At 34.4% G+C, this 21584-nt stretch overlaps 1 protein-coding gene across 1 annotated transcript in view; it reads right to left on the reverse strand.

Moving 5' to 3' along the window:
• LOC117062667 (protocadherin-11 X-linked-like) overlaps positions 1 to 20923 on the reverse strand; it is a gene marked incomplete at its 3' end in the record, with an annotated part of 529838 nt that extends 508915 nt beyond the window's left edge. The window contains 3 exon segments of the mRNA XM_033176447.1: positions 20350 to 20381; positions 20384 to 20473; positions 20476 to 20923. Coding sequence (XP_033032338.1) covers positions 20350 to 20381; positions 20384 to 20473; positions 20476 to 20887 — 534 coding nt within the window.
• Between the last annotated feature and the right edge of the window lie 661 nt (positions 20924 to 21584).

Raw genomic sequence — 21584 nt, forward strand, 5'->3', positions numbered from 1 at the left:
GGATGTCTAGGCAGAAGTATGCTACAGGGACAGAGCACTCTGGAGAACCTCTGCAAGGGCATGGCAGAAGGGAACTGTGGGGTGGGAGTCCCCACAAAGAATCTCCACTGGTGCACTATCTAGTGGAGCTGTGAGAAGAGGACCACCGTCCTCCAGACCCCAGAATGGTAGATCCATTGACAGCTTACACCATGTGCCTGGAAAAGCCACAGACACTCAACGCCAGCCTGTGAAATCAGCCAGGAAAGGGGCTATACCCTGCAAAGCCACAGGGGTGGAGCTGCCCAAGACCACGGGAACCTACCTCTTGCATCAGCATGACCTGGGTGTGAGACGTGGTGTCAAAGGAGATCATTTTTGAACTTTAAGATGTGACTGCCCTATTGGATTTCAGACTTTTACGGGGCCTGTAGCCCCTTTATTTTGGCCAATTTCTCCCATTTGGAATGGGTATATTTATCCAATGCCTAGACCCCCATTGTATCTAGAAAGTAACTAACTTGCTATTGATTTTATAGGCTCATAGGTGGAAGGGACTTGCCTTGTCTCACATGAGACTTTGGACTTGGACTTTTGAGTTAATATTGAAATAAGACTTTGGGGGACAGCTGGGAAGCTATGATTGGCTTTAAAATGTGAGGACAAGAATTTTGGGAGGGACCAGGGGCAGAATAATATGGTTTGGCTGTGTCCCCACCCAAATTTCAAATTTCAGCTCCCATAATTCCCACGTGTCATGGGAGGAACCTGGTGTGAGGTAATTGAATCATGGACGCATGTCTTTCCTGTGCTGTTCTTGTGACAGTGAATAATCTCATGAGATCTGATGGTTTTATAAAAGGGAGTTCCCCTGCACATGCTCTCTCCTGCCAGCCTCCATGTAAGACCTGCCTTTCTCCTCCTTTGCCTTGTGCCATGATTGTGAGGCCTTCCCCAGACACGTGGAACTGTGTGAGTCAATTAACCCTATTTTTATTTATAAATTACCCAGTGTCAGGTATGTCTTTATTAGCAGCATGAGAACAGACTAATATAACCTAGGACAGAAATACTATTTGACCCAGCAATCCCATTACTGGGTATATACCCGAGGGAATATACATTATTCTACTATATAGGTACATGCACGTGTATGTTCATTGCAGCACTATTCACAATAGCAAAGATGTGGAATCAATCCAAATGCCAATCAATGATAGACAGGATAAAGAAAATGTGGTATATATACATAATGGAATACTCTGCAGCCATAAAAAGGAATGAGATCATGTCCTTGTAGTGACACAGGTGGAGCTGGAAGCCATTATCCTCTGCAAACTAACACAGGAACAGAAAATCAAACACCACATATTCTAACTTATAAGTGGGATCTGAACGATGAGAACGCATGGACACAGGAAGGGGAATACCACACACTGGGGCCAGTTAGGGAAGGAGAGCATCAGCTAACTAGCTAATGCATGCTGGGTTTAATACCTACATGATGGGTTGATAGGTGCAGCAAATCACCATGGAACACATTTATCTCTGTAATGAACTGCACATCCTGCACATGTACCCTGGAACTTAAAAATAATAATAAAAAGAGAAAACTACAGGCAAATATCTCTGATGACTATTAATGCAAAAATCCTCAACAAAATACTAGCAAACCAAATTCAACAACACATTAGAAAGATCATTCATCATAACCAAGTGGGATTTACCCCTGGTAAACAAGGATGGTTCAACATATGCAAATCAATGTGAGACATCATCAACAGCATGAAGGATAAAAACCATATGATCATTTCAATTGATGCTGAAAAAGCATTTGATAAAATTCAACATCCCTTCATGACAAAAACCCTCTAAAAACTGGGGATAGAAGGACCATATCTAAACATAATTAAAGCCATATATGAAAGACCCACAGCTAGTATCATACTAAATGTGGAAAAATGGAAATTCTTCCCTCTAAGATCTGGAACATGACAAGGATGCCCACTGTCACCACTATTATTCAACATAGTACTGGTAATCCTAGCTAGAGCCATCAGATAAGAGAAAGATATAAAAGTTATCCAAATTGGAAAGGAAGAATTCAAATTATCATTGTTTGCAGATAATATGATCTTACATTTGGAACAAACTAAAGACTCCACAAGAAAACTATTAGAACTGATAAACAATTTCAGTAAAGATGCAGGATCCAAAATCAACATACAAAAGTCAATACCACTTCTATATGTCAACAGTGACCAATGTGACAAAGAATTTAAAAATTATTTCCATTTATAATAGCCACACAAAAAATTAAATACCTAGGAATTAACTTATCCAAAAAGTAAAAAATCTCAATCATGAAAACTGTAAAACATTGATGAAAGCAATTGAAGAGGGCACCAAAAATGGTAAAAATATTCCATGTTCATAGATGAGAAGAATCAAAATTGCTAAAATGTCCATACTACTTAAAACAATCTACAGGTTCAATGAATCCCAATAAAAATTCCAGTGATATTCTTCACAGAAATAGAAAAAAATCCTCAAATTTGTATAGAAACACACAAGAAAACCCAGTATAGACAAAGTTATCCCGAGCAAAAAGAACAAAACTGAAGGAATCACATTACCAGACTCCAAATTATACTACACAGCTATAGTAACCAAAATGGCATGGTATTGGCATAAGAACAGACACATATACCAATGGAACAGAACAGACAACCCAGAAACAAATCCTCAGTATTACAGTGAAATAACATTTGACAAGGGAGCCAAAAACATACACTGGGGAAAATACAATCTCTTCAATAAATGGTGCTGGGAAAACCTGATATCCACATGCAGATGAATGAAATTAAACCCCTATCTCTCACCATATAGAAAAATCAAATCAAATTGGAGGAAATACGTAAATTTAAGATCTCAAGCTATTATACCATACAAGAAAACATTGGAAACAATCTCCAGGACGTTGGTCTGGGCAAAGATTTCTTGAGCAATATCCCACAAGCACAGGCAACCAAAGCAAAAATGGGCAAATGGGATCACAAGTTACAAAGCTCTGCACAGCAAAGGCTACAATCAACAACAAAGGGAAGAGACAACCCATAGAATGGGAGAAAATATTGCAAACTACGCATCTGAAAAAGGATTAATAACGAGAATATATAGGGAGCTCAAATCACTCTGGAAAAAAAAGAAATCTAATATTGTAATAAAAAATGGGCAAAAGATTTGAATAGGCATTTCTTGAAAGAAGATATACAAATGGCAAACAGGCATATGAAAAGACGTTTGACAGCATTAATCATCAGAGAAATGCAAATCAAAACTACAATAAGATATCATTTCACCCCCGTTGAAATGGCTTTTATCCGAAAGACTGGTGGTGACAAATGTTGGTAACGACATGGAGAAAAGGGAATCCTTGTACGGTGTTTGTGGGAATGTAAATTAGTACAATCACTTGGAGAACACTTTGGAGGTTCCTCAAAAAACTAAGAATTAAGCTACCATACAATCCAGAAATCCCACTGCTGGCTATATACACAAAAGAAAGGAGATAAGTATATCAAAGTGATATCTGCACTCCCAAGTTTTTTTGCAGCACTATTCACAGTAGCCAAGATTTGGAGCAACTGAAGTGTTCATCAACAGATGAATGGGTAAAGAAAATCTGGTACATATACAAAATGAGGTACTATTCAGAAAAGAGAATGAGATCCTGTAATTTGCAACAACGTGGATGGATGGATGGATCATTATGTTAATTGCAATAAGCCAAGCACAGAAAGAGAAACCTCACATGTTCTCACATATTTGTGGGAGCTAAAAATTTCAACAATCAGGCCGGGCGCGGTGGCTCAAGCCTGTAATCCCAGCACTTTGGGAGGCCGAGACGGGCGGATCACGAGGTCAGGAGATCGACACCATCCTGGCTAACCCGGTGAAACCCCGTCTCCACTAAAAAATACAAAAAAAAAAAAACTAGCCGGGTGAAGTGGCGGGCGCCTGTAGTCCCAGCTACTCAGGAGGCTGAGGCAGGAGAATGGCGTGAACCCGGGAGGCGGAGCTTGCAGTGAGCCGAGATCTGGCCACTGCGCTCCAGTCTGGGCGACAGAGCGAGACGCTGTCTCAAAAAAAAAAAAAAAAAAAAAAAAAAAAAAATTCAACAATTGAACTCATGAAGACAGAGAGTAGAAGGTGGTTACCAGAGGACTGGAAGGGTTGTTGGTAGGCAGGGGAGGTGGGGATGCTTAATGGGTACCAAAAAAGAAAGAATGAATAAGACCTAGTGTTTGCTAACACAACAGGGTGGCTACAGTCAATAATAATTTAATCATATATTTTAAAATAACTAAAAGTATAATTGGATTGTTTGTAACACAAAGGATAAATGCTTGAGGGAATGGATGCCCCATTTACCACGATGTGATTATGACAATTGTATGTCTGTATCAAAGTATTTCATGTACCCCATGAATATATACACCTACTATGTACTAACAAAAATTAAAAAGAAAAAAGAAAAAAGTAAATACATTAACAAATTTAAAAACACTATAAAATTCAAGAGCTAAGAACAATTTTTCATAAATAAATCTATAACTAAAAATATTAGCTTAAAAAATGCTTGCAAGTAGTTCTATCATACACCACTATCAACTTTTGTGTCTCACTCATATAATGAATCTTTAATTAGTTTTTCCTTTGCCTAATTCCAGATGTCATTTTTTATCTTTTCTTATCCATTAATAATCAGGAAATAGTTTTTCTCAAAGTTTATTATTTTAACATTGCTAATAATTCTTACATAACTATGAAATCAAATTAGAAAAACAATGATTTTACTATTAAAAATAATAAAACTTCCTTTACTAGCTGAGGTTGAATCATTTATAATACATATACCAGTATACTCATATGTATCAATTTTCTCACTCCAATTTTTTATGCTAAGATTTGAAATTAGGTTGGCAAAACATTCATATTTGATTAACATAAATATTCTATTTATGAAGTGGGTTCATTACATAAGGTTTTGCTAGTGCTAATAACAAATATGTTTTCCATATATATAAAACAAAATTAATATTGAAAAACTTTTATGCAATTAGTAAAATGTAAATCTGACCTGAAATTAGAAGAAAACCACCTCAGGCTACTCTGTTTTATCATTTAGCACTGTGTTCCCCTTCAGTTACACAGATAAGAAAGTAACTTCTACATTTACAATAAATTATAACACATTACGAATTTGTTAAAAGGCACTATTACGTCATAAAATATCTTTTTATCAAAGGACTTGATATATGTGCTAACACTATTTCACCTATGACCACTAAAGTATGAGTTGTTCAAATAGCATTTATTGTTTCAACATTTCTGAAATATTTTATCTGAAAATGCTCATCATTTGAAGATTTTTGAAGCTTTTCAAGTCTGACTCCTTTTTGGAGTTAATACAATCTTTCTATAAAATACAAAATCCTCTCTTATGAATATGTGTAAGGATGGGCTAAAGCAATGGTTTTCTATTGTTGAAATTCCTGGGGCTCCCACCCCAACCCGAGAAAACATTTGTCAAACTCTGGAGACATATTTGCTTGTCACAATTGGGCAAGAGAGTGCCATTAAGATCTATTTGGTAGAGGCCAGAGATGCTGCTAAACTTCCTGCAATGCACAAGACAGCTCTCACAGCACTCCACAAGGAAGAATTATCTAGCTTCAAATGTCAATAATGCCAAGGTTGAGAATCCCTAGGCCAACACAATGAAAATTGCAATCCTAGAAGAAAAAGGCCAAATTGTACCCCAATAGAAATTTTACTCTGAAATCAGCATAACTGGAATTATAAATGTAGGGTCCAGCAAGTAAACAGAAAAGAACATCTAATGGAGATTTGAGCTTATCTAATCCTATGAATAATTCTGGACTATCAAAAAATATTTTCTGAGAATCTTGAAATGCATTTGCTAAAGTAGATAATTTCTAGGAAGTATTTTTAAAGTATTTTGAAGGAAAATGAAATGTAGTGGGATGTAGTGGGAAGGGATATGATTCATGAAATTTGATTATTAACTTCTGAATAATGAAGAATTGGCTATGCTTTCAAATAAATTAGCTATACATATTATGCTAAATTACTTTCAGGAACATAATAGCATGTACAAAGAATCCTGGATATTAAAGCAATGCTCAGGTGATAGATTTTGAAGTTATGTTTTTATTATCAAACACTAATAAAATCACAATATCTCAAAAACTTGACAACACTGGGATATATACATTGAAATATAGTGAACTCTATCAATGATAGTAGACTGGTAAACATTTGGTAAATACTGATTTTTAACTTCTGAAATAGACATTTTTCTATTATCAAAATCAAGTTTCTGATTTGGCAAACTACCATGTAGTGAAGGAAAAATAATTAATATAAAGATAAGTCATGGACACAAAGAAGGGAACAACAGATATTTGGCCTACTTTAGGGTGGAGGGTGAGAACAGAGAGAGGAGCAGAAAACAATAAATATCGTGTACTTACTTGTCTTACTACCTCGGTGATGAATTAATCTGTACAACAAATCTCCAAGACAGGAGTTTACCTATAAAACAAACCTGCATGTGTACCCCTGAACCTAAAGTAAAAGTTTTAAAAAACTAAAAAATAAATAAATAGTAAAGTTAAGGAATCTAATAATAAGTAATTTGAATTTTCAACATCATTACTCTAAAATTGAATGTGGATTGGTAAAACATTAGATTATTAAGCTGACTGAACTCAATACCGCATCTCCTATTTAACTTGATTTTTATTATCACCATAATTATTTAGGTTTATAGCAATTGCTATTAACCCTATTGACTAGATACTTAAATTTAATTCAATTATTTTTATTAGGAACTATGCTAAAATATTCAAGCTATCTCTATGAATTAAAGGCAAGTTTCAAAATAAACATACTTGGAATGTTTTTGGTAATTCATAAAATCACTTCTTTTCATAAGTAATGTCATATAAGGAAATCAGTAATCCTGATATGCATAGTTGAATTGTAAACTGGAAGTCTTCATCATATCAGGTTCAATGAGCCAATGCACGTAGAAAATTTTTTGTGGACCAAACTCATACTTATCTTTAAAAAAGTGACTAGTTCTGTTATAATAGAATACAGGCATTTAAGTCACCATCAAATGATACATGCTGCATATGAAATATATAATATCCAAAACCCTGAGTGAAAAATTTAGGGAAATGAATGAAGAAATCCAAAACATATGATTCAGAAATAATTAAACTGTCATGGGTGATGGCACATTTTGTAATGTTGATTAATGGAGACAAACAGCAAAATATAAATTTGATCACAAATCGATGATATCGATGATCTTCAAACCAGTAAAATAGGAAAGTCTAACAAAAACAATTAGATTATTGGTGACACCATGTTTTGTAACGTAGATGAACAAAGAAAGACAACAGTTGATCCTGCATCAATGGTATCAATTATCTTCAAGCCAGTATAATAGAAGACAGTATAAGCTGTTGTAAATATTTATGAAGAATATGTCCATGGAGATAAAGTCATAAGGAATCTTTTGTAAGATTACTCTCTTACAAAAACCACTCAAAGCTTTGGCTCTACAATCTAAAACTTCATTTTGGAAAGCTGCTCAAGTGGTTCTGTATCTCGTCCTCTCTTCAGGCTATACTCAAATGGCCTGTAGACAAATGGTTATTTAGGGAAGTATGTGTAGAAAAGGAGAAACTTGGTCACACATTGAGCTTCTGAAAACTTTACTTGTTTAGTAACTTGGCAAGACATTTAACCCCACCTACATTTTGTGGATCAGTGCATAGAAGCAAACGACGTAGTCTTCATCTATTTGAATAATGTCAAAGGAAATAGAAGTCTTATGTCTAAAAGTAACAGAATTCTAAACGCAATTATGCCCGTTTTCCATGCCTTTTTTGTGTGTGTGTAAAATTTAGCTTTAGAAAACACTACATTAGATGAACAATGCCAGCTCAGAAAAAAATTCACCCTATGTAAGTTTGATGACAGCATTTCTGCCGTTAAACAATTCTTCAGAAGCTAGTCTTTTGCCAATAGAACCAAGTTAGCCTGAGAGTCGCTCTGCTAAATTAAAACAGAGTGAAGTTCAAGTTTGTGCAAGTAATAGTTGATCCCATTGATGCTGTGCAGAAGATGGCAGCTCTCTGGCTCAAGGTAGATCAGACCTTGAGAAGAAGGATGTAAAATGGAAAAGAAGGAACTATTGTAGAAATTTGGGGTTTTAAATATTGTGACTCTATATTCTGGTTGTCCCTGTTTAATTTAATATCAAAATTGTCTTAAATTGCAGGATAAATGATATAGCCATTCCTAATATTATACAAGGCAAATAGGTAACACAAATTCATATGAGGATAAAATCGAGGTAAAAAAACATACAAAAAACATTGGGCCTGGTGGTGCTAACCTGTAGTCTCAGCTTCTCAGGAGGCCAAGGCAGGGGAATTGATTGAGCCCGTGAGTTCAAGGCTGTAGCATGCCATGATTATGCCTGTGAAAAGCCTCTACACTCCAGCCTGGGCAGCACTGCAAGACCCTGTCTCTACAATACGCACACACACACCACACACACACACACAGACACACACACAAAGGACACAAAGATAATTCATTCTTTAAGCTACAAAGTGAATCTGATCTGTACAGGTCAAACCATTTGTCCACTGCCTCTGTGAAAAATCATTTGAGAAAGTAATACTTAATAATAAATATTGCCTAAGTAGTCATTAAAATAAACAGTTATCTTTTTAAGAAGCAACTACTGATAACTGCAACTAGGAAAGCAAATACAATTATTCATGAAATAGCAATTGCTAACCATGTACAAAAGCATAGAGTTATGCAGTCAGTTATTTGTGAGGAAACAACAAAACTCTCAACATCACACTGTAAACACAAAACAAAAAAGCCACTGTCAGTAAAAAGAAGTGTCAATAATTCTTTGTGGCAATGTACCACAAATACGGATTAATAAACTATCACTAACTCATTGAAATAATCACAAATTTAAGAAAGCTTAACAGCAGCAACAGATTAAACAACTGTCAATGAGCTGTGTAGGAAGGCATAGAGACACTTTAAAATAACTCTTGAGGTTACATAAAAACATAGTTTACGTTTACTTATAGCTGTATCTAATCTAATTAAGAACCTATTCCTTATGATGAAAAAAAGAAACAAAAATAATAGCTTCACTAAATTCCATAGTTGCCTGGTAATAACAGGAGGTTATTTGGTAAAATGCCATGTTTTACATTAATCAATACCTAAATAAGACCAGTCACTATTTTGTGGTGTAAAACAGTAATGTAAAACGTTATTTCAGAAAGAAATCATTTTTTTGCCTCACACCTTTATAGTCTGGATTGTAGAACACCAGAGATAGTTACAATGAGATTACAATTTACAAAACATCCACAAAACAGTTGGAGAAAAATTTTAAATTACTTAAATTTCCACTAGTATAATTATATTTGAGTAGAAAAATATAGCTTAAGAAGTCTTGTCTATTAGATAAATAATTAAAATCCAATTTCTAAGAACTAAAGAGATTATCAGTTTTATTAAACTGGTTACCTTACATGTAAACTAGTTTTTTGTGTGAGACCTCTAGCTATATGAAAATGCTTTCATTTTAGCAGTTAAATATTTGATCTTAAACATATAGATAAACAGAGTATAATTAACCTCAAACTATAGGGAAAATAGATTATAGAGAAATATTTAGAATCCTAAAAGCTACAGATGAATAAACAGGCTATAAATAGCCTATAGAGAAGCCAGACAATGATTTTCCAATTTAGGGCCATATATCCATTCCCCAGTGAGGTCATTTTCATTTTTCCAGGCCCATGATTACTTCTAGTTAAAAAGGTGTATTCCTATACTATTACTATGGTTTCCAAAGGATTAAACATTGATAGCATGGTCATTGTTACTTCTTCAACTTGGAGATTTCTACATAGGGTTTGGAATCTAGGAAAATGATGTGTTTGATGGGGGTAATAAAGGTATCTGTGACTGATCCCTTATGAATCCATCCTCACAGCAAAATTAAAAGATTTAAATGCCTCCTGAAACATACAGAATCTGTTAAATACTTACATCCTCCAAGCAAAGGCAGTATGAAACCACTAAAGAAAATGAAATAACCAGCATCAAAATCTTATATATTGTATATTCAAACAATGTAAGTAGCCTTCATTTTATATTTACTTATTTATTGAAGGTAGTTTAATGAGAGTTAATTGAATATTCATTAGTTTGTAACTAAGCACGATCATATTCTTTGGCTTTTTGATATCTGTATGCAATCTAAAATTCATCCATATAATCATTCAGTGACTTAAAGCACTCTGTTCGACTAAAAGTAATCTATAAAGTCTTAAACTTCTTAATTTATTTATAATCCATTAAATTGTTTCTCTAGAATTCATGCATCCAGACCATAGAGGCAGTATATGATTATCTACAACACCACTTTGTTCTTCTGTTAACCATCTACTTCATTATTTTCATTACTGACAGCAAAGCTCTCCTTGTTCCACTGTCCTTAGGATGCAGGCTATTTATTCTTCTATATTTCCCTGGTCAAACTATTTTAAATGAATTCTTCTAAATAAACTCTTGTCCTCAGAGGATATCTTGGCTCTCTTATAAGCCAGAAAAACATACTAGCTTCCAGGAAAAGCATGTTATAGCAAATCATCTGCTTGAAAAATGATATTTTAAAATCTATTTAATTTAGAACAATTAAAAATAAAAAAGTTCAAGTATGTTATTACATACCTGTTCTACAAAATCTACTGGAAAAAAAAGTCGTGATTGTCTTAGAAAAGGGATAGGAAAATAAGCTCTCGGCTTGAAAAAAGAAAAGACGAGAGAGGAAATCTCTTTTAGAAAAATAAGGACATATGAATGAGATGTAAATAAAGCAATTCCAGACGGTAGAGGCACTATATGAGAAAGTACTCATATTAGCAGTATCACTGTCATATGGAGGGCCAGGAGGAGACAAAGACAAATGAAGAGGAGACATTCGATTCAAGAGATAAGCCGAAGAGGGTAAATGGAAGACTTAAAACGAAACGAAACAAAACAAAACAAAACAAAAACTGAACTAGGTCCAGAAAAAAATGTAGAGCCAGTGGCATTGATCAAGAAATAGATTAATGTTGTCATATTTTTCTCTGTATACATACATAAAATATGTATGGAAAACTAAGTTTAAGTCGTAAAATAGGCTTTTAAGGAGTATAAAGCATCAACTCTTAGAAAAATTGTGAAAGACTATAATTAACCTCGACCTACAGAGTAAAACCCATAACTGTTGTTTATGGAACAGTTTTCTTCAGGGTACTCAGCAAACTTTATAGATTTTACTTATATCATTAGCTTTTATAATATCCCTGCATGCTACATAAGGATAATTTTAATTTTCTCTATTCTATAGGAGAGGAATTGGAGGCATAGATAACAAGTTTGAGAATTAAGATAATAGAAAGACTTAGGTAATTACCCCAACTAGTACAAGAATTACCATTGTCATCAAAAAGTTTTATTTCTAGTCTCAAAATGATTGTGCAGATAAATGTTGGCAAAAAGTATTACTGCCGTAATTGCAGACCTAGCAACAAAATAAAATATCGTAAGTTAATGAGAGTGCTTGGTGAAAATCTCTAAAAATAGATTTAAATTTTTAACTTTTCTGAGACAATAAAACTTTAAATAATTCAATTTTCTTAATGGCAGCATGATCAATTTAAGATAAAATATTATTTTAACATAATAAATATGGCCTGGTGCGATGGCTCATGCCTGTAACCCCAACATTTCGGGAGGCAGAGGCGGGAGGATCACTGGAGATCAGGAGTTTGAGACCACCCTGGCCAAAATGGTGAAACCCTGTCTCTACTAAAAACACAACAACAACAACAAAAATTAGCCAAGCATGGTGGCGGATGTCTATAGTCTCAGCTACTCAGGAGGCTGAGGCAGGAGAATCAACTTAACCCAGGAGGTGGAGGTTGCAGTAAGCCGAGATTGTGCCACTGCACTCCAGCCTGAGTGACAGAGCAAGGCTCTGTCTCAAAAATAAAAAATAAAAATAAAAAAAGAAACAGAGAAAAGGTATCTATATAATATATAGATATAGATATACAAACATACGTATATATAAAATAAATATGCTTTCCTCTTTACTATCATTAGAGCAAAAATATAATCCCGATAATGCCTGTTACTAATCTCCTTGGGGACACTGACTGTTTTCCAAACCCATTTCTTATCCCTCAAGACTTTGTACATTGGGCACTCATTAAATATGTGTTAAATTTAGATTACTGGAATTGGACTAAGATATTAGTTAGCAGTCAGTTATTGTTACATCTAGACAAAATTTAATAGAATAACTTTTCATTCTTTAGAATTTCACTTCATTGTACTGAAGAAGCTTGAAATAATGAACTTCTATACATAAAATAAGTAAAAAGATGAGAAATATCATGATAATACCCTACATAAAATAAAATTCCGGATTAAGTGATATTGTGAAGACAAGTGTAAATTAGGTTAGATAATCCAAAACTTCATTTTATGATACTCAACTTTTAAAATCCTTTGTTTTGTTTAATGAAACAAAATTCACACTTACTTTGCAAAATAGGTCTTTTTTATTTTATTTATTTATTTATTTATTTATTTATTTGAGATGGTGTCTCACTCTGTCACCCAGGCTGGAGTACAGCGGAATATCTTGGCTCACTGCAAACTCTCCCACCCGGTTTCAAGCAATTCTCCTGCCTCAGCCTCCCAAGTAGCTGGGATTACAGGCGCCTGCCACTGGGCCCAGCTAATTTTTGTATTTTCAGTCGAGATGGGGTTTCACTATCTTGGCCAGGCTGGTTTTGAACTCCTGACCTTGTGATCCACCTTCCTCAGCCTCTTAAAGTGCTGGGATTACAGGCGTGAGCCACTGCGCCCGGCAGCAAAATAGGTCTTTTAAAATATGTTTCCTATATATGACGTTATACTACTTTCCTCAGTTTACCAGCAAGCATAGAGATATGTGCATGCAGCAATTAAAACATGCTATCACTAAATATTCTCCCAATGTATAAAGAATAAGCAATAGGTTTCTTATGATTGTTCACCTAGAATTACCTCTTCTATCTCAAAGGAAATAAAAAATAGATGACTCACGATTTTTTTTTTTTTTTGAGACGGAGTCTCGCTCTGTCGCCCAGGCTGGAGTGCAGTGGCGCCATCTCGGCTCACTGCAAGCTCCGCCTCCCGGGTTTACGCCATTCTCCTGCCTCAGCCTCCCGAGTAGCTGGGACTACAGGCGCCCGCCATCTCGCCCGGCTAGTTTTTTGTATTTTTTAGTAGATACGGGGTTTCACCGTGTAGACCAGGATGGTCTCGATCTCCTGACCTCGTGATCCACCCGTCTCGGCCTCCCAAAGTGCTGGGATTACAGGCTTGAGCCACCGCGCCCGGCCGACTCACGATATTTTTATAGTTTTAATTGCTAAAACGTGTGTGTCCACCTGTATTCTATTTTGATGCCTTTAGTGCTCTAGTAACAGATATTTAACATTTTATGGATAAAACACTTTATTACCTATTGGTAGAATAGATTGGTGAAGATATAATTTGTGCAAGCAAAAGACCAATGAATAAAGGACATTTCAAAAATAATTAAGAAAATTAAGTTCTGTGTTATTTAATTAAATTAAACTCAATATTTTCCTTCCCCCAGTAACATCTACCTGCACTGGGAAACTGAAAGACACTTGAACAACAATCTACTAAAATTTAATTGGTGGTCAAAGCAATTTATTTGGTCTATTATGCTATTAGATTATTTAATTATTCATTCTTGATTAGTTTTGTGAAGATGACTGTAGACTGATATATACAAAGGGAGAATATTAATTTCTTGAGTATTTGATTTTTAAGTGAGAATTAGTTTTCATCTGCACTTTATAGCTTTTGCTAAAGAAAAATTCCATCAAAAACTGGTCCAAACTCATACTCTGGTAAAATCACGAAGATAGATACATTATTTTATAGATAAAACTCAAACAAACTCAGAAAGTTTTCTGCAGAATGACCTTATTGCTTTTATCATCACTTCTCATACAAGGTGTCATCACCTCTGATACAGAAATCTTACCAATCCATCAATTTTTGTGATCTAAGATTGAAAGATCATACTTCGGTTCAGTAAGAGAGTGTCTCCACAGCAGTGTTGTTATATAATCAATATAAATCAGTGTAGACAGCAAGAATAATTTATGCCAAGAAAACTACCCACATTGGGATATTTATTATCTTAGATTATTAGCATTGATCAAAATTATTAAAGCCAATTAGAGCTGTGTAATACAACCTCATGCTTTCATTACAGAATTCTATACCAATTAATTTTGTCTTGTATAAATATGTTTTTATTTTAGGATTTAAGTCATTTCCTTTGGCAGGAATAACATTAAGTTCAAATTTATTTTTATTTAGATATAGTAGACAATGAAATAACAGATCAATAAATCTGTACCTAATAACATAAAATTTAGTGGTGCTTCTTATAGTTAGTTGGTAATACGCAGTTAAGAGGCATGATGTAAGTAAATCATTCAGATTTGGAAACACATTTGTTCTTCAGAGCCTCAATTTATAAATTCTAGAATTGAACTATTTACAATGTCCAACTTACGTTCCATAAATATCCATCCATACTGTGGGATTATTAATAACATATGTATTTAACAAAAGGCATTAGTGGACGATGAATAATAACCAAGACTCTGATAATAGTAATGAAGTCAAAAGTTACTTAATCCTATTAGTGTCACACTCTCATTTATTTAAGACCTGACAGCATTAATAAAGATTCATTTGTGAAGACGATGAGTTTTATGTTGTCATTTTTTCCCCACTGGAAGTGTACTTTGATAATAACCCCAGCTTTCAGAAATCTCATAGTCATTAGCATTTGATTGTCATCACTTTTGCTTGTTAACACTAGATCAAAAATATTAGTATGCAAATTACAGAATTCAGAGAGTATGAAATCAAGTAATCTTAAAGCTGAAATGGAGAAATTTTAAGTGAAACTTCATTTTATATTTGAAAAAATGAGGAAATCATTATATTCAAACTCTTCTGAGTCTCTTAGAGGCAAATAAACTAAGTAAGTTTTCTAAAATTGTTATACTCATTGTTATAGTATATTCTCTCTGCACTGACATTCACGAATCTTTACTCACTTCTCCTGATGTTACACATCACTTTGAGTTATGGTTACATAACGTTAAAAATGTTAATTTCTTCAGAACAACAAAGTTTGCTTGCTTTTTGTCTTCACAATGTATTATTTGATGCCTTGTTCTTGGCAATTTAAATCAAGATTTCTAAATCTTGTGGTAGATAAGATTTTTCACAATTTAGATTTTCTAACCCCAGATCTCAAAACAAATCTAACTCTAATTTTAGTTTCATAAATCCAGTCCAACTCTTGATCAATGGGGAAGATGTTTTCTTAAAATGGAAACAAGGGCCATTGGCTATGTTAAAAGACTAACCCCGATTAAATGATCTTTTGAGATTCATGGAAAAGATGAGGATGCCTTATGGGATGGGTAGAAACAAGGGAAGGCTTTGAGTAGGATCACTAATCTGAGAAAAAGTTGATCATCATGTTCTGTCAATACAAACTGTCATCCTTTGAAACACTGTCATGCCTTCCTTAAGGAAATCAATCAGCACACTGTCACTGGGCTAGTATAGAAATGTGACTGTTGATATACACCAGGGAAGATGGAAATTTGAAGCAGAAAATAAAAATAACTGTAACATCATTATATAAACTAATTTCCCCTGAGTTCCTACCATGAGAAAAGAAGGAAGTCCCTGTGGTTTATATACATATTCTGAGTCAGATTGGGTGCTTGAGGGATGTTTCTATTTGTGAAAATGTTGGCTTTCCTGTCAAAAAAATACTTACAATATTTTAAAAGCTTTATAAATAACAAGCCATCTGAATTAAAAAGTGAAAGTTAAAGAGATCCTGTGATTTCCTACTCCTGACCAACAGTTCTTTCAAATACTGCAATGTGTAGTATGATGTGTGTGAGTATGTAAATAGCTATATGTATATAGGAATTAGCATTGCAGTAGGACTTTACTTGAAAGAGAGAAAAGATAAGGTTTCAAATCTGGATTCTTTTTTAAGTGGCAACTATTAATAACATCAATAACTCTTATAGATGATTTTTTTTTTCTTTAAAGAGTAACAGGATCCATTAAAAAGTTGAAAATCTCATCAAAGTCACATATATAAGTTTTATTTTTACTTATTTTTTAAACAAGCAGAATTACTTGGTATTTACTTCATTCCTCCACTTTTTCCTTTTTAAATTGTATTTATTTATTTTTTGAGACAAATTCTCTCACTGTTGCCCAGGCTGGATTGCAATGGGGCAATCTCGGCTTACTGCAACCTCTGCCTCCTGAATTCACGCGATTCTCCTGCCTCAGCCTCCCGCCACCACGCTCAGCTAATTTTTTTTTTTTTTTTTGTATTTTTTTAGTAGAGACAGGGTGTCACTATATTGGCCAGGCTGGTCTCGAACTCCTGACCTCAAGTAACCCACCTGCCTCAGCCTCCCAAAGTGCTGGGATTACAGGTATGAGCCACTGCACCCAGCCCTTTTTCTTTCTTTCACTCTTCTCCTTTTGTATCATGAATCTGTAGTGATCCTGCTCTGAAGGTTATCTATCCATCCACAATCTGTCTGTTGATTAGGAGTCAGGAACTGCACTCTGGTTCCTACCTCTATCATTTACCAGTCACATGATGATAAGCATAATACATTATCACCCGGAAACTCATTTTCCAAATATTTAAAATGTGAAATAATACTTTCCCTGTTTGTGCCACGGTATACTGAAACTCATAAAAAGGTAAGCTAAATTAATATATGTATATATTAGTTTTAGAAATATTCTAAGTCTTATGAAATTTTATGCTACATACATTTTAAACATTTAATAAATATTTTCTGCCAATGCCTTTAATTTCAGTTAATTAATATCAAATAGTCAATAGTAGGACCCCTTCCTGTATAAATTGACCTATTTAAATATTTAAATTGACCTTTTTTCCTAGAATTTTTCTCTATATTTCTCCCTTCTCTCCCTTTGCTATTTGAACTATTCAAATACATTTTATATTAGCCTAGTTAGGATAAACTGTGATTTTGCTATTCTTGTCTATTCAACAAAAGTGGAGCAAATTAATATTAATTAAATTCTCATCCTATTCCGCAGGACAAAGGGTCTTTTAAAAGAAATTATTATGGTTGGCCTACTTATTTCACATTGTAAAATTTATGAAAGTTTATGGATGAATCAAAACATGCTTCCTTTCTCTCTTTTTCTTTAACTCTCCTTTCCCATAGCATATATGCCACTTTCTTTTTTTTTTTTTTTTTTTTTTTTTTTTTTTGAGACGGAGTCTCGCTCTGTCACCCAGGCTGGAGTGCAGTGGCCGGATCTCAGCTCACTGCAAGCTCCACCTCCCGGGTTACGCCATTCTCCCGCCTCAGCCTCCCGAGTAGCTGGGACTACAGGCGCCGCCACCTCACCCGGCTAGTTTTTTGTATTTTTTTTTTTAGTGGAGATGGGGTTTCACCGTGTTCGCCAGGATGGTCTCGATCTCCTGACCTCGTGATCCACCCGTCTCGGCCTCCCAAAGTATGCCACTTTCAAGACAGGGCCTTTTTGCAAGTCAAAGTGCATTCAGTAAAAGTCACCCATGTCATGGCCCTCTGCATGCCTGGAGCTATGCTTTGTGTTCCATTCTCATTATTTTTAACAAGCAGTCAAAACAGTATTTGTTCAGGGGGCCATACAAATGCCCCAGTACTTTAGGCACATCATATAGTTACTTTAGGCTTATCACACGTTCTAAAACAGAAAGAGATTTTAGAGCATCTCTAAGACTCATCTAAGAACCTGTAGTGAGACTTTTTGTCATTTGCTGACAATCTTTCAAAGAATGTCAAATGAAAGCACATTTTAACAAAGCTAAAATTATGCCAGCAGGCTTATTTGTTTTATCTGAATTAGTTAAGCAGCTTTCAAGACAAATCAGAAATTTCTTGGAAGTTCGTTAAGCTTCCCTAAGGGAGACAAGACAAAATTATTCCTTGAATAAACCACTACATTTTAAAACAACACATTTGTCAAGATGGTCAGTTGAAGAGACCCTATTGCTAATATCCGATTTAAACTTGGTAAGGTCTCATTTTGATTTTGCCTATTAATTTTTATTGTCCAAATAAACTTTTTATTTGTTTAGGCTGTGCTGTGCAATATGATAGCCACTAACCACATGTGGCTATTAAAATTAAAATTGAATTAATTAAGCATTTAGTTCCTCAGTAGCAATAGCTACTAAGTACTTTCAAGGACGATAGCCATGTGTGACTAGTGGCTACTGTGTTGTATCACAGATTATAAAACTACCGTCCTTGCAGAAAATTCTGTTGTGGAGTGTTGCTTTAGAGAGAGACTATCCACTCCGCTACTCAATTTATTATTTCAAGTGATAAGCCTCACATTTCCATAAGTAGTTAAGTGTTTTAAAGCAGCTCCAAAAATCTTCTATGCAGGTATATCTACTCCATACTAAGTGCTTATTTTTCCCAGTTCTGCCCCTGTGATAATTATCATCCCCATATTATGACTGAAGAAATTAAAGGTCAAAAAGATTAAGCTGAAAGTAGCATGTCTGGTAAGAGGTAAGCACAAAACTGTGATCCATATCTGTCTGACTCCTGAATATTTTTCCATTTCATCAGATAAGGAGATGTCATTGCAGGAACTTCACCCCAAAGTGCTCATTTAAAAATCATCTAATTTTTAGTTTTTTTCAGGAACCTCCAAACTGTTCTCCATAGTGGTTGTACTAATTTACATTCCCACCAATAGCATACAAGGGTTCCCTTCTTTCCAAATCCTTCTCTTTCTGTTTTCACTTCATATACTCAAACATATTTGCATTTCACTGAAATTTGCTCAAGAGGTCTGTAGCCTCCCATTTCTGAATGAATTTACAAACAAATATATCTTTACAATAGATCAGCATCAGTTGAGCAATTTTCCCACATTGTATATACTCTAGGTCAAAACCTTCAGATGATATATATCAGAATGTCTTATTTATATGTTTTGGGGCATATTTTTAACACTAGTTATTATGTAATCAATGTAGTTTGGCAGAATATTTATAAAAGTATGAAAATCCCCTGAACAGATCTATGTGAAACATGTACATCTGTTATTTCATTAACATATATTTTCCAAGATCATTCAAGTGCATTGTACTATTTCACATACCCCAATCTGAGTTATCTATTACTCTTTATATCATATAAATAATCAAAAAGAATTGATCATTAACTTGATAAATGTGGCCCCTCTACACATATGTTGAAGAATATCAAATATTCAATCTATTCTTCTCTCTACCTTCTCCATCCTAAGACCCAAATCAAGCCAGGATAGGTTATTCAAATCAACTGATTGAATATTTTTTGTTAAAAGGCTTACTTACCCTTTACAACAAATGAACACTCTGTTTTCAAATAATAGTTAAAAAAAATGAAAATATTTAACATTAACAGAACATTGACTAAAATTTAATCTCAATTTGATTTCAGGATATGCTAAAGACCTTGCCTTGCCTTGAAATCCTCATGAAAAATATTTATCTATATATGTTCAGAAATGCTATTAATAAATTAAATTGTTCTAGTCACTTGTCAAGTAGATTTATTTGGCACCATATCGAATGGCAAGACAAAATTTTTGTATCTAAAGTAATCACTAGGAAAAATTGATGGTCAGATTTCTGGATTCATTCTTAATGATTTGCTTATGTCAAGTTTTTGGCAGAAGCATGACTGGACAGATTAAAAGAATGAAGCTGGGCAAACTACTGATTTGTAAGTAGCAGGGCTGACCTCCTTGTCTGATCCCTTTATAGATTAATGGAAACACAACTATTTGAAGATGAATATACATACCATGAAAATTCATAATCCTCATGTAATTGCAAAAACTGCATTGATGAATTTTCTCCACTATGCTTTAAATTACATAAATTTTTGAAAAATTGGGGTGATGGCTTACTCAAAATTTGAAATACATAAATACTTTATTTTACTCTTTAAAATGAGACATCTTTAACAAAGTGATTTTAAAACGCACCTTAATTAGTTCGTAGTTTTGAACTCCGTTATTCCTACGTCAGGATCAATGGCCGCTGGGAGAGTATATTTAGAGTTTATAGCCGAGTTCTCTGGAATTGATATGTTGATAACTGTTGTTGGAACAATGGTGCATTATCATTTATATCTTCTATCAGAAAACGTATCTTAACGAGTCTAAATATTTCATCCGGCAAAATGGCAACCTCCACTTCATAAAAGCAATGCTCATCCGTTGGGATACCAGCACATAATTTCTCACGATCAATGCGAGCACCAGTAGTGAAGATCTCACCAGTACCCTCTTCAATTCGAATCAGTGGCACATCTCCGGTCTTGTACACTAGCTTGAACTGCATAGCAGATGTCAAGGACTTGTTTGGAATCAGCGACAAGTTAAGGTCTTTCAACAAGTCGCCTATTAGGACGTTTTCTGGCATTTCTTCTCGGACGGTGTAGTTCTTCTCCTGGGCGCCAGAGTGGAACACCACGCATGCTAGGAGGACCGCGAATATGTACGTCCCGGACAACAAGTCCATACCAAGCACACTTGTTACAGTTCGTTGTGTTAGCCCGCACAACACTGACCAAGAGGAGAAAGAGAAGAGGGAGAAGAAATTATTAAGAAGTCAACCCTAAACATGCATGTTAACAAAAGCTGTTTTAAATTAAAATCAATAAATGAGATGTTAGCATAATTGCGACTGTTAATTAGTGATAAATTTGTTTTGAATCAAATATTATGAATTTGTACAGTAAGAATAAAGATAAATGAAATAAGATAGCTAAAGTATAAAAAATGACACAGAATACCTATAAAAGTGTCCACCATTGATAAATATATAAAAGATAATACTTTAATATACCAAGATAGTTAGAGAATATAAACAATTAAAATATTTAATTCAACAGTTAAGGGAAAATAACAGGTATTTGTTACAAATCACAAAATATAATCTTTATTCTTTGTTATAATATGGGTTTAAAACGCAATTATTCTCTGGGCAATGAATAATTTATACCATAGTCCATTTCTTCAGCTCTGGGCATCAAAGTGAAAAAAAAATTGATCTGGATAAAAGGAGACAAATAATCATTATAAAGGAGAGACAAGAAAGTTTGATTTGAAGAAGAGAAGTTTGGGAGAGGAGAGGGGTTGATGTGACAAATGCCTAATATGGTAACAACTATAATGTGAAAAGGGAATTAGAGGTTTTTTCTTTGGATAAGAAAACA

Source organism: Trachypithecus francoisi, unplaced genomic scaffold (assembly GCF_009764315.1).
Source record: "Trachypithecus francoisi isolate TF-2019V2 unplaced genomic scaffold, Tfra_2.0 Contig01531, whole genome shotgun sequence".
In the NCBI taxonomy this organism is placed as follows: Eukaryota; Metazoa; Chordata; class Mammalia; order Primates; family Cercopithecidae; genus Trachypithecus; species Trachypithecus francoisi.